This window comes from Leptidea sinapis, chromosome 23 (assembly GCF_905404315.1).
Source record: "Leptidea sinapis chromosome 23, ilLepSina1.1, whole genome shotgun sequence".
NCBI classification, from domain to species: domain Eukaryota; kingdom Metazoa; phylum Arthropoda; class Insecta; order Lepidoptera; family Pieridae; genus Leptidea; species Leptidea sinapis.
The window spans coordinates 6259901-6272098 of NC_066287.1; the positions used below are offsets into that span (position 1 = coordinate 6259901).

General features: G+C 35.8%; 1 protein-coding gene across 3 annotated transcripts in view; it reads right to left on the bottom strand.

Moving 5' to 3' along the window:
* LOC126971352 (potassium voltage-gated channel unc-103) overlaps positions 1-12198 on the bottom strand; it is a 76495-nt gene that overhangs the window by 26780 nt on the left and 37517 nt on the right. For 2 of the 3 annotated variants that reach the window (XM_050817627.1, XM_050817625.1), the window contains exons 2-9: positions 11208-11294; positions 8187-8334; positions 5745-5926; positions 5003-5023; positions 3256-3410; positions 2602-2715; positions 589-710; positions 393-511 (exon numbers count right to left, since the gene is read on the bottom strand). In XM_050817627.1, coding sequence (XP_050673584.1) covers positions 393-511; positions 589-710; positions 2602-2715; positions 3256-3410; positions 5003-5023; positions 5745-5926; positions 8187-8334; positions 11208-11294 — 948 coding nt within the window. The remainder of the gene's footprint in view (positions 1-392; positions 512-588; positions 711-2601; positions 2716-3255; positions 3411-5002; positions 5024-5744; positions 5927-8186; positions 8335-11207; positions 11295-12198) is intronic. The other variant, XM_050817626.1, reaches the window with a different exon arrangement.

Below are 12198 nucleotides of genomic sequence, written 5' to 3' on the forward strand. Positions count from 1 at the left end.
GCTAAAGTTTTAATATAACAGTAACTAAAACAAACAACCGACTACGAAAAAAAAATCCAAAACAATAGATATAATATGCACTAAAAAGTAAAAAAATAATTGCTTATTTTATACAATCTAATTAATTAATCTAATTCTTGCTAAAATTATTGTTATTTTTGGATTGAATTTGGATTATACTTAGAGCAAATATAAGATTTTTATAGTTTTCTCATGGCTCTCAAATTACAATTTCCCACGGGAAAGTATCTATCGAATCTTTTGACGAGCAAAAATCAGTTCAAAAACTTTACAGAATGATAAAAATCCAGTTGGCGATCTATGCTAGAGTTTTTCATTTATATTTTCTACGCTAATAATGGCTAGGGTTGTGATAAACTGATAAAGATTACCTGATGGAACCGGATAAACTCTCGAACTCTCAATATTTGCGTGTGGTATCTGGCCGTTCCCGAATAAAGGCGTTGTATGATCGCCGATACGTTACCAAAAATACTGGCGTACATAAGAGCTGTAAGGATAAACTAGTTAATAAAATTATAAAATATGTTATATTATTACGGTACACAATATTAAAGTTTTACTTACATCCAACAAGCATTACGAATATCGTAAAGCCTTTTTCCATATCTGTGTTCGGCGCCACATTTCCGAAACCAACACTCGTCAAGGAAGTACAAGTAAAATATAATGCTGTGATGTATCTAGATCTGAAATTAAACAAGAATTTTAAAATTTCTCCTTTGCTATAAAGTGAGCAATTCTTATTTTATTAAGAATTGCTTCGAATAGATTTACAAGTTTGGTGTCTCCAAAACTTACGAAATTTAATTACAAAACATTAAATAACATATTTTAAATAAAATTTAAATAGCATTTATGAAACAAAATTACTGTAAACCTTGAAAAATTGATTCTGATCAGTTGTAATTTATGTTAATTTTAAGAATCTATTATCAATTTGGAAGGTAGGCAGGAACCAAGAAGAACTGGTGGAAAAAAAAAAACCCGACGCTAACTAAGAAATATTATATCTAATAAGCCTTAGATAAGAGTAATAATACACTGTAGATACCGCAGGTATTGTCGTAAAGTGCGGCAACTAATACTACGCCGAAGTGGGCGTACTCGAGTCAGTCACTAATGCTAATAATTGAAACCAAAATGCCGGGTTGCGTAGTGAAATTTTGTAAAAATAATACTACAAAAAAAAGGAAAGACACTGGGATCACTTAACATCAGTAGGTATTTTGTATTTTATTAATTTCAATGTTAAAATAACACGGAGCGCATGTTACAAAATTTGAAAGATGCCGTTGAGTGTCAAGATGCCACGCACACAAGTCTCTAATAGTTGCCGTAATGCAAAAGCTACTGTTCTTAGGCAGTGCGGTATCTAGTTCGAGCGCAGCGGAGACAATCCTTTCAATTTTAAATATGGCACATTCGTTAATGAATATTTACAAACACGTTTATGTCTCATTATTTAACTAAATTAAATGTTTTTATGATGGCTTTTAACAAATTCTAGAAAAAAGTTGGGTAAGCTCGTGTTATTATATTTTTTCCACTTCTCGTGCACATGGCATCTATTAACATCATCATGCTACCACACACCTTCTCCAACAGACAAATCCTTATCTTGGGTTCAACTAATTTCGATAGAAATTCACGAATAGAACAGAATATTAATTTACCATAGCGAGCGACAATAACATAGCATATTCCAGCAACACTTGGTTTATATCATGAAGGTACATCAGTTTGGAAAGGGGCTTTGATACGGGGAGAAGAACTGATTTGAAATTCCCAGGCATGTTCTTTCAGATGCATGTCTCTTATATATTATGCTTAATATTTCATTCACTTTAAGACAGCTGAAGTACCTAAATGATTGAAAATTTGTACCCGAATTACTTTGACCGTATACCCTAACCAGGTTGACTCTCTCACTGTGGCATACATCGCTAGTAACGAAGTCTGAGAATCTTTGAAAGCGTGCTGGTTTCGTTTTTTTTTTAACTGGTGGCTCACACTATATATTTAACGAAATATACCTATCATATTTAAATTAAATATTCCCAGAATCTCTGCAAGACATCCTAAATATTTACATATACCCCATTGTGCGTCAAATTACAAACAAAATTCATTCTTCTCAAGAGCATCTCACTACATAAATAATCTTAAAGGCTTTCCTGATTTTGACCTGTTTAATTCATCCACAAATTCTATCAGATCAAAAATGACTAAAAACTGGTTTAATGTGTTTCCCTAACTGTTACTATAAACATAATTGAACGAGTGTTTAAATTTTCTTTGAACATAAAAAATGTAAAACCTATGTAATTATTAACATATTTTATATAATAATTGTAAAAAAAAGAAGATGTACCTGTATTCTGCTATGTGTTATTAGAAACAATATGCGAAAACTATTAAATGGTAAAATGTTCACACTATTGTATAGTAATTAAGTCATTGTAACACTAAGTTTTCCAAATAAAATAAAATAAATATATCCGCGACAGTATCTGTAGCTTAAAACCAGCCTTATGAAGTGTAGATATTTGTGAAACAACAAAGAATTAAAGACCGTACCTCATAGAAGGTCCTGTTGAGTTATTATAAGAAGCTTGTACATCATTGGCTAGTGCATCCAGCCATCCAATAGGAGCATGAAGTTGTGGTCGTTCCCAGCTACCAATCGCATACCTGCAATTGTAATTTAATAAATATAATTCAGTCCGCAATATCAAGACATTACTGGTAGTACGTGGGTAACACTGAAAATGTTTAGAACAGGGCAGTTAGAAACATTGCTAATGAAAACTTTTTTTGAATTTCAATTTTAGAACTCTTTGGTAACCTAATGTAGTATATTGCATTCATTTGTCATTTGTTTTTGTGAATTGGCGGCAAATCTAAAACTCTTGTTACAAGTGAAAATGAACCTAACTCGAGAAATTTTCGGTCAATGATATAATATATGATAGGCTGCGATTACCATTTCGTAATGAAGCTCACTCTCGTGCGACTTTTATTTATTCCCAAGAACTAAAGATAAAATTCGAGGTATTCGCTTTAGGAGCCCTGAAAATGCGGTGAAAGCGTACGAAGATGGAATATAAAATGACATAGAGAGGAACTGAGATAACTTCGAAAAACAATAAATGTATTGGCAACTTTTTTCATTAAGGCGTTTTTCATTTTCTAAACATTTACAGTGTTACCTAGGTATGAAACGCAGCTCACCACAGACATGCCAACCAATGAGCGATGAGCACGAAGGTAGCCATGAGGAGCAGCAGCACGGCGGTGCCATATTCCGAGTATCTGTCTATTTTCCTCGCAACCCGAACTAAACGCAACAAACGTGCTGTTTTAAGTAAACCAATTAGCGTTGTTGTCTGTAAATACAAAAAGCACGTTCAGGAAGCTGTTCTACATTAAACTATACAAATTTAGCTGCGAATTGAAATGAAGCATTTCCGCGTACACTATATAGTCAGCGTTAACAGGCTTAGTAGCGTATTTCTTTTCAAAAAGCGGAATGTCTTTTCTGTTTCGAGCATTATTTACTCAGCCAAGGGTCTATGATCTTTAAGCAATAATATGAATCTATTCTGGGTTGACTTAATAAAATGCAGTGCGTTATTTAACTGTTCCAAGTAAGTATACTTAACTATTCAGGATGTCTTTAATATCGACTGGACAGGATTCTATCTAAGACGGTATTGCGTCGCGTAAAACTATTGTTACTCCGGGACGTGCAATTGTTACCATCGCTTGTTACAGTTTACCTTACAACTAGCATTTATGAGAATACCTACTGAATATACTTGTGCTACAAGTGAAAAATGAATTGCAACCTATTAAGATAATCTATGTTATATTAAAATCCTCCGTACCTATCTATAATTCAATATACTCGCTAACTGACTGTTTAATTACTACAGCTAACGGATCTACTTCGCCAAACATTAATGTTAATCATTCTTTTTTCTCTAATTTCTCCACTAATAATTTATAATTACAATTAATAATGCCTCTGATAATGACCCAAATAATAAAACAAACAATATTATGTATAATATAAAATTAAATATTATTTCGAAAAGAATATGAAATCGAATTTACAATATGTATTAAATAACAAATTCTACTGCTTAAAGTAGACAATAATATTAAGTTCAAATAAATTATATTATGAGTATTTAATATGAATGATTAAAATAGTCATTTTCAGATGTAAGGTGGGTGCTATAATGTTTTTGATTATTAGTGCTGAGTCATGTTGTGGTTAAGGCAAATCTTTAATTTGTACACAATATTATCGTCTGGAAGGTGTGAGCGTATGCTACCAAGCTTTGTGCATTCCGTGTTTAGCTCAACGCTATGAAAGGCTAAAGCCAGTCTTCGCTTATAGCTATGAATTTAATCCATACTGAAGCAGTTTAATTTAACATTCCCAATTGTTGACTTCCTTTCTAATCGTATGTCAACACACACAATATACCATTAGAGTATATAAAAGTAAATAAACAATAAACATGCTTTAATGAAAATGCTAGTGAAGGACTTAGAGGTCACCTTGTAATCAATTGCGACAGTCCTGAAAAAGACACGGCGTCGTCTAATGCATATTTATTTCTTCAATACAATTGTTTTCGGGTAAAAGTTTACGTGAACTAATTTATGTTCGTATGAAGCATCTATGGGCAATCATTGTACATTCATTATTGTCATGTTATGCATTACATCACCTATTGGGGATTATTGGTATTACTGAGTGGCTTAGCTCGTGGAAGCGAGTGGGCGGTTGGTTTTTAGCGCAGTGTGAAATCAAAAATAATCATACGCTTTGCTTGTAGGGAAGCGTCCTTATCTTCCATTTACGCATTCATGTGTCTTAGTACGGCTATTTGAAAGTTATTTAAATACAGTAACTAAAACAAAAGTAGTGGCAGCAACATAAAAATATTTCACAAAGATGGTATACCTCATCACTTTCCAGCCCCTGCTGTAACAAATGGTAACAAAAATTCAGTACGCACCCACCTTTGGGTCCTCAAAATATCATGTTTATACAAAAGAAAACATGTCCTCACAAATTATTGAAAAAGTTTTTTAATAACAGCTATAGATGTTAAACTGACAAACCGATATAATATTAAAGGGGCAAATATTGAGTTGCTTGTATTAAAATTTAATTTTGAAACTGAATAATGTCCGTAAACTTGGGTTAATGATTTCGCATTAGCTTAAGAGATTAACAATCTGGTAAAAGAAATATAGAAGGAATTTGCAGTTGATACAGAAAAAAATTTAAAACTCTGTTGTATTAAACTCGTGTAATTAAGTTAGCAGATGTTATTAAATAGAATTGTGTTGTTAATAATTTAAAGTGTTCGATGCAATAATGCATTTCACTACTGCTTGTTGTGTCTAAGTCCAATAGCTTCATTTGTCCGAATTGAAACAAAAAGTACGACAAAACCAAATAACGACAACATAATTTACTAATTGGATGTATGTACACTCAAATTAACTACCTAGCCATGTTTACAAAACAACCATTTAATATGTTAATGATGAATTCTTTCGGACAAGTGACGATCTGGAGTTTATATTAAAAACTAATAATATCAGGCAATATTTGTTCCTCTAATACTATTTATAGTTGTGTCTTGTGTGGCATGAGATCAGATTGCTCAGTGAGATGTGAAGTAAAGGCAGCTCACTTCATCAGTATCGGTGCCGAAGAGAAGTAGGTCGAAGGGTATGGCAGCGACCAGGTCGATAAGAAACCATCCTCGTAAGTAATGCATTGCGATCTTGCCCGGGTCGGATTCAACTTCGTCGGCAGCATTCACATAGGTCGTTCGAAAGTTGATAAGAATATCGATTATAAACGTCACATCAACTGCAAATTAAATTAGTTGTTAGTATATTATGTTAGTTTGTATTGATTCATGTTATCTCTACGAAATCATAATTATTTCCTTGGCAGACAACATTACAACTCTGTGAATCTATTCGAATCCAAATGCTGCTTAGTAATAATATTTTTTGTCAGTTCTATTTGTTGTGTTGGTTGAATACCTTTGTAATATTAAAGGCTTAAACTACCGACATTAAAATCATTAAATAAATTTATCCAAAAAAATTTTTTAAGAAAGCGCTCACACTCAATTACTGGCAAAAAACAGAGAAAACAATATCTTCATGTAGAGCTTCAGTCGTGGATCATCAAATTATTGAGCGAAGCTGAGCGGAGCCCCCACCGGGTGACTCCAGTTGATTTCTGTATTAAATTGTTTCTCGGCCATTTCTAAACCGATTAAAAAATTTTTGAACTCATAGAAAGTTTTAAAAATTTTCTAGGTTATTGTTGAATTTCGACTTGAGTAAATTATTATAATTAAAAACAAACATCATTTACAAATTATTCTGAATTAGCACGCACTATTTATATTTATTTAAAAATTGAGCCGATAATTCCACATGTTTAAATATGGCGCCAAATTCCAGAAGATTCTTTATATTGTTTTTATTTGGATTAATTTTGTTTTGTTTTCGTACACAGATTTAGTTTACATCGCTTCGCTCAAATATACGCCGCAGCAAAGAGAAGAAAGAAGAAGAGAGAAGAAGCAGAAATTTATTGCTTTACTAGCTTACAATTATTATTATTTTATTATTCAAACAAAACAAATCCTAAAACTGTATTAACAATCACGGACAAGTAAAAAAAGAAGGACTCCGCGCCGTGATATTAGCAAGTGAAGCACCGTTATGCTAGTGTGTGTGCGCTTACGAGGGATACTAGTTACACAATTTTTTCTCCCTTAAAAAATCATATACGGCCACAAATACTTATAAAGTATCGTTTTTACACATTTCATAACGCACGACGGCATTTTTAAAATATTTTATTGAGACGCAAACTGATCTGTCACAGACGATGACAATTCTCTTAATGGCCGCCTATCGGCCTGTAGTAGTGTGTGTGCGTGGGGCTATGTATTTACACGTTAATCGGCTTGTTTTGGTGCTACACTGTTATGTAAGGTGACACGGAGTCCTTATTTTTTTACTAGTCCGTGTTAACAATACTATGACTATATTAAATTAAAGCTATCGTTACGGAGATATGTACCAATAATACTGCCAGTATTTCCTATCGCAGCGGGGCCATTTTTTAGCCAGTATTCTGTGTAAAGTCTTCAATAAAGGTTCATTCAATTCTGTCTTACTCTAATTGTCCCCCGTGTTCGAAGCACAACTAAGCTTGATCCGTGGCCATAGAAATCTAAATAAGAAGGTAATAGAAATGCCGGAATTGCTAATTCCTGTACGGGATCACTGTCGCCTACATATACATACACTATATTGGTGCCACGCTAGCAACGATCCGGTTATTCAGAGTCTGGTGAAGCAATGGTATATAAAATGACGGTAGTACGAATAAGATCTAAAAATTAATTAAATTCAGTAAGGCTTGTTGCTGAAATTTTATTATATTTTGTATGGTATAGTAGCAGAGTTTCCACAGTTAAATATGTATACTGCAATACAGAATATATTTGCGTTGTTTCACGCACGTCAGCCCTTCCAATTAGTACTAAATCACCACTAATTCCATGGTATTGCATAACTTAACTGTCAGGCGATATGTTGCACGCGGCTTTGTCACTTTTTTCAGATTTTAGGCAACAGAAGTATAAGAAGGGTCAAAAAACGTGAGTGGTGTGGGTTGCGCCACGAGCGTTGTTTGAACTAGTTATACAACGTGTCGCAATCAATAATTTTTCTACGACCAGGTAACTTTAGTTGCCGCTGAAATGGGCGGGAAACGTATTGTATACATACTCATCTCTGGTAAGTGGTTTTATTTTTATTTCAAAGAAAGGCATAGGTACACCCAAACAGGCATATACAACTGCCAGCATCTTGGCAAGTTATATTAAAAAACTCTAGGCCATAGAGTATGGACCTTTTTAAAGACTCATTTATGTACGTACTTATATTAGTGATCGTGGCTGTATTAATAACAAATAAAAGTAGGGATGTAGAAAAAGTACTTTATTTTTTAGATTTCTATGACCAGTGGCACATAAATGAGGTTTTAATACTACCAAGTCTATGATATAAAATATTTTAATTGATTAGGAAATAATTACCAATCATGTCGATAATAACAATAGGGTCCTGGCCAAAAGCCCGGGATCTCTTGTCGAAGTCAGGTTCATTAAGTTGAAATGCGGCTACGTATGGTGTAAATATGGCAGTGTATATCACTAGTATTAGAATCAGCCAATCCCAAGCGGCCTGAAACAGTCAATCTTTTTAATTTAAGAACACTAAAATTAGCAGTTCAAATTCAAATATTGTTAATCAAAATAGGATGTGATACCTGTAGTGTATTGACATCTAGTCTTAACTGAGTACGTGTTAACTGTCATTGTCACTGTCACGACATCTACAGTGACATTAACCGTGTGACGTTGAGTGCTATATAAGGAATGCACAGTACAGTGGAACGCCTCGCACACACCCGACCGAGCTACTTACGTCGTTTGCAAGTAGTTCAAAATAAATTCACGCGCATGGAAACCGGAGCCCCGTAGTTCATCCGAAACGTAGACCTTCACCGCGACCTAGAGCTTCCGACGAAGAGATCTTGCGACGCTTCTTTGACAAGGCGCCTAACCATCCCAACATCTTGGTTAGGAAGGCATGTGGGTACACCCTCCTTCACCATAGTCTCAACCCAATAAGACGTCCCAGACACGCACACACCGCCTTCGCAGGCGTAGGCGCGGTCAACCACCGCAAACCACTGGCACTCGTCACTCTGACGATGGCCAGCGGCCCGCACCCTAGATACACCACACATTGTTTTGATACCCGACGAGACGTCAGTCCTCGTCCTGTAATCGTTTCACTACACTCACTCACACACGGACTGACTGACGGACTGACATAATCACAACCACTTACACAATCACAAACACACTCCACAAACAGACACAAACACAAAGTGCATGTAGCACACAAACATTTACACTACTTACATACATACAAACATACATACACACTTACATACATTACACAAAACATCATCACACTCGCTGGCGTGTGTTCTTCTCATAAGTTCGAGTCTCCTTAGGAGACGCACCGCGACTGTTTTTGTGTAGTCTTTGCGGCCTCCACGGCCGACGTCCTACTTCGCTGTAAAAGCCAGGGCTAACAGCATAGAGGAGGTTTTGGGGTGTCCGCGTAAGCCCACCCCAAAACCTCCTCCCCATACCGACTATACAACCGAAGTGTTGTCAAAGAGCGGTGATACGGCAAATGGTGATTTTTTTAAGTGGTAAACGCGCAAACTGGAGTCTTCTGGGGGTTAAATTGGACAAGGTTCAATTTACCCCATTCCGCAACCTTCTCAAGAGAGGACTCGATAGAAGACACAAGTTTCTCCCGGCACTGGTCGACGATTTCCCGAGAGAGACCTGCATGGCCCGGGTATACGGCATCACTAGTGCTGTCGTCTGCATAGCAATGTATGTTGGAAATATCCAACACTTCATTGATATGCAGAAGAAACAGTGTGGGAGATAGCACACAGCCTTGGGGCACTCCAGCGTTCACGGGCTTCGCGTTCGAGCAATAACCGTAGAAAACGATCTGTATGCTGCGCCCAGTGAGGAAGCTGGAGATCCACTAGCATAAGCTCTCGGGGAGCCCAAATGATAGAAGTTTTGAGAGGAGTATCTTGTGCCATAGACGATCAAAGGCCTTCGCTATATCCAGGCCTACCTCCTTGCTTTCGATAGCCGCCACCCATCTGTGTTAGGTATACCAGAAGATCGCCTGCCGACCGAACATGGTGAAAGCTGTACTGTCGGTCGTTGATCAACTGGTGACCTTCTAGGTATACCAAAAGACGATTAATTATTATGCTCTCCATGATTTTGGAAAGCAGGGAGGTAATAGCAATAGGCCTGTAGTTTGCCGGATCCAAACTGTCTCCTTTTTTGGATCGGATGGACAAGGGCTGACCTCCATGAGTCAGGGACTACGCCTTTAACTATTTATAATTATACCGTAACTATTTGTATAAATAAATATTAACAATTATAGTCTGTTATTATTATAATTCGGTTCTGTAGCGTGTACGTGTCTACTTGAAAATGTAGCATTTGCGTGCTTCTAACTGATTCAGGGCAATGCGACAAATGCTTTTGGTAACAAAACCGCACTCATTAAAATATATTTCACAAAAATCATATTCATATTTCTGCTGTTAAATTTGCTAGCATTTTGTTAAAATATCAATGTTTGTATTCATATTTATTTATTTGTTTGTGTGGTTTTTGACTACCACCACCATTGTTTTCAAAAATTCACGTTTATAAAAATGCTTACCCTTTCCCCACAATAATATGTATATGAATATAAATGATGTTAGAAAAAACATTACTGAACTAGAGAAATATTGAGATTTGAATACGTTCAATTCAAGAAGTATAAAGTAACAGTATTACTAGCAATCACTGAGCACAAAAGCTTCTTTGGCAAATACCGCTTACTATAGTGTAGCAGATTTTAGAAAAGATGGTTTTTGAGTGGTTCTCCGTAGGCCGCCAAAAATAGGCTAGGTAATTTCATTATGATTTAAAAGATGAGCTGGTAGTTATTAGTTCTTCTTCCGGTGTCCCCTTACGAACTGATGTAGCTTCATGACTATTAAGTGTTGTTACATTATGGTATGTTACTGTCACCCCCAATGGTGAATAAAATGGCCCGACAAAATTTCCAACGATAAATTTTGCCAGCGTTGCCAAGTTTCAATCGTCAAGCGTCATGAAGTCTCAATCGACCAACAGATAACACTCTTTTATTCTCTCACTTACTTCCATTTACAATTAACGCGCCTTTATTCTAGAAATCTGTCTCAAGACCTGAAACCCGAGAAACCTTAATTGAAGTGGGAATTCTTGAATATCGTAGTCATAAACAATTGTTATTTTTAAAGTGATAACTAGATGAAGCCACAACCTGATGGTTGAACAAAACATACAAGATTTATCAACATGACGTCACTCGAACGGTTGGCTCAGTGGAAAGAGCGCTCGCACGGACGCAAGAGAAATTTGTTTTCAAATTTTATTTGTGTACTGTAGTTATATTATTCATACCTTATAAGGAGAATGGTGCAGGATAGTGCAAGGAGGAGATGGTTGTGTTGTTCCCTTGTGACCGCCCGTCGCACCCAACGATAGAACCTGCAGACAAACATTACGTCCAATGATAATACAAGGCTTTATACAATAACTGTAGTATTCGGTACAAATTGAATTTCGAGTTGAAAGAACGACGAACTTCGAATTAAATCCCATTACCAAAGTACTTCGGATCCGAATAGTGCGGACGGATTTCGTTTCGGACTCATGAAAAACTGAAGTTGTAGTTACAATCATAATACTGTCAAGTGATTTTGGGAATGAGGTAAACGAAAGACAAAATGTCTAATCGCGAACTTCGTATCGATCTTCGGATACGAAACACTTTCGTATTAAGAAAATGTAATATCCGTCAACCGAAACTTCGTATTTGGATTTTGGTAATTGGGCTCCTGATACGGGCCTAATTAATGACATAACTTTTGAGTCACATAAGTTAGATGTTGTCTTAGGAGTAAATAAGAATGAATTAAAAACGTATTAACATTTCGTCCCTTTTGAGTCTTGAAATGTCGAGTATTAAAACATCTATTGGAATAATTCTTCTATTGATTTTGGAATGCAAAAACTAAATATAAATAGTTTTTATCACCCACGTCACGGACAAGTAAAAAAAGAAGGACTCCGCGCCGTGATATTAGCAAGTGAAGCACCATTTATGCTAGTGTTTTCGGTTACGGGGTATACCAGTTACACAATTTTTTCTCCCTTAAATAATCTTATATCCACAAATACTTTTATATTATTGTTTTTACACTTTTTACAATGCACGACGGCATTTTTAAAATATTTTATTGCGACGCAAACTGATCTGTCACAGACGATGGCAAATCTCATAATGGCGGCCGATCGGCTTGTATTAGTGTAAGTGTGTGCGTGGAGCTATGTATTTACACGTTTACTGGCTTGTTTTGTTGCCTTACTGTTATGTATGGTGACATGGAGT